This window comes from Adiantum capillus-veneris, chromosome 20, assembly GCF_014529385.1.
Source record: "Adiantum capillus-veneris isolate H3 chromosome 20, ASM1452938v2, whole genome shotgun sequence".
Lineage (NCBI taxonomy): Eukaryota > Viridiplantae > Streptophyta > Polypodiopsida > Polypodiales > Pteridaceae > Adiantum > Adiantum capillus-veneris.
This window is the reverse complement of record NC_140950.1, coordinates 44,087,426-44,089,431: the sequence shown is the minus strand read 5'-3', so window position 1 is coordinate 44,089,431 and position 2,006 is coordinate 44,087,426. Positions and strand designations below refer to the sequence as shown.

The 2,006-nt window shown below is 40.9% G+C and overlaps 1 protein-coding gene across 1 annotated transcript in view; it reads left to right on the top strand.

Annotated features, from left to right (window-relative positions):
- The window catches only part of LOC147432442 (ava biosynthesis cluster protein M-like), a 4,610-nt gene extending 3,436 nt beyond the window's left edge, over nucleotides 1-1,174 (top strand). Inside the window, exon 5 of the mRNA XM_086491585.1 lies at nucleotides 420-1,174. Within this exon, the coding sequence (XP_086347711.1) occupies nucleotides 420-976 (557 nt within the window). The 3' untranslated portion in view covers nucleotides 977-1,174. The remainder of the gene's footprint in view (nucleotides 1-419) is intronic.
- Nucleotides 1,175-2,006: the final 832 nt, after the last annotated feature.

The window sequence follows — 2,006 nt, the reverse complement described above, 5'->3', positions numbered from 1 at the left end:
TATAACTATAGGATAGAGGTAATTCAAGATATTTTCTAAACTCCATTTATTTTTTTATAGAGCATCCCTCAAAAAATTTCATATACTAGAAGTTTTGTGTGTATAGTTATAGACTGAATCTGAGCATTTTTTATGGTTTTCTTGAATTAGAGAGCAAAAAGTGTGTCCCTATCACAAGAAGTTTTGGACAGATTCTCACATTATGACTTACCTCAACATCATGAGCTTCTGTTCGGGAGGCACGGCATACCTAGCTAGGTAGGATTGGGGGCAGGGGACAGCCCGCCCGGTACAGAAGCTCATGATGTTCTGTTTTGTATGAAAAACACTGAAAAAGGCTCCCTTTTCCTACATGAGAAAATTTCTAAATCTTCTTGTGTATGCATGCATATGATTTTATGCTACATTGAATGTGGTAGGAAATAAAGAGGATTGGGATTGCCTTCTCAAAGGGTACTCAGCTATAGCAGATTTTCCAGCAGCAACAAGTTATAAGCAATTAATGAAATTGTACCCCGAGGCAAAGGTCATTCTAAACATACGAGACCCGCACCGGTGGTATAAAAGCTTCTCTGAAACAATCCTCAAGGGCACTGAAGCTGTGCAGTTGCTTCGACCCTCTACTACCCATAGGTGCTTGAATGAGTTAGTATATAATGGAATGCTCCATGGAAGGCCTGAAGACAAGGAGTCTTCCATCCATTCATATAATCTTCACACTCAAGAGGTCATGGCACATGTGCACCCCTCTAGTAAGCTTCTTGTGTATGAGTTTGGTGACAAAACTCAGGGTTGGGGTCCACTTTGTGAGTTCCTAAAAGTGGGGATTCCGCGAGTTCCCTTCCCGTTCTCCAATGATTCAGAGGCATTCCAAAAGTTCCTCATTGCATATGACATAATCCACCATGTTGTGATTATTTTTTACTTTTCCTTCCTTTATTTTATAGCCGTGTGCTTCATCAAGCTCTACGCTTGAATATCTCCCGCTTATCAATGCTACAGGAGATCCATCTCTCCTTCGATGCATAGAGTTGCACCTTGTTCCATGATCAGGTTAGGACAGGCTAGAGATCTAGCTTCTGCTTGATTACATAAGACATGTAAAGAAAGAATCTCAAGCTTGGTGTACATTTGTGAATTTGTAGATATTCTTGTCTCATCCTTGAAAAATGTACAATTTTTTGGAAAGAAAGGCTCATTAAGTTTTTATTTCCTTTTTCACAAAATGGATATACTCACTATCATTTACGATGGGGGGGGTTGAGATATCTAGTATATTAAAGTCAATATGCTATTCCCCGTCAAGGTCTAGGGTCGGGGGGCAGCAAACCATGGCGTACATCTACAAGACATTCCATCGCAGAATCTACAATTGCACCCGGTGGATGATTGACACCTCAACATCCGTAATGCAATTGTCTGACAGCCAATCACTGCTATCCAAATTAGCACTCAGAATCTGTAATCTGTGTAGCTGTGCTGCCTGTGTTGTCTCTGTACGCCTGTACAGTTGCATGGCAACATGAATTTGTGCTTTTCCATACACGTGTAAATTCCTTACTGGCCCCCACTCCCCTGGATTTGACGGCCAGGAATGGTCCGCTGTTGACCATTCCCTATTTTAAAGGCGACCCCATTTGGCGACTGGCGAGGAAAATGGGGTCGCCTTTAAAATAGGGAATGTTCAGCAGCGGACCATTCCCTACACCTTACATGGTAATTTTAGTTGAGTTGGACACTTAATGAGCTAGAGGATGTGAGAATTGTGGTGTTGGAAAATTTCATTGCCAAATCAATAAAAGAGATTCCTTAATTAATGCAATGCAAAGTGAGCCAACAACCATAGCTATAAGAGTATATTAAATTCATTATGCTATTCCCCTCACATGGTAAATTTAGCTGAGTTGGACACTTAATGTGCCTTTGATAATCACCAAACTAGAGGATGTCAGAATTGTGGCCAATGCAAAGTGAGCCAACAACCATAGCTATAAGAGTGTACATAG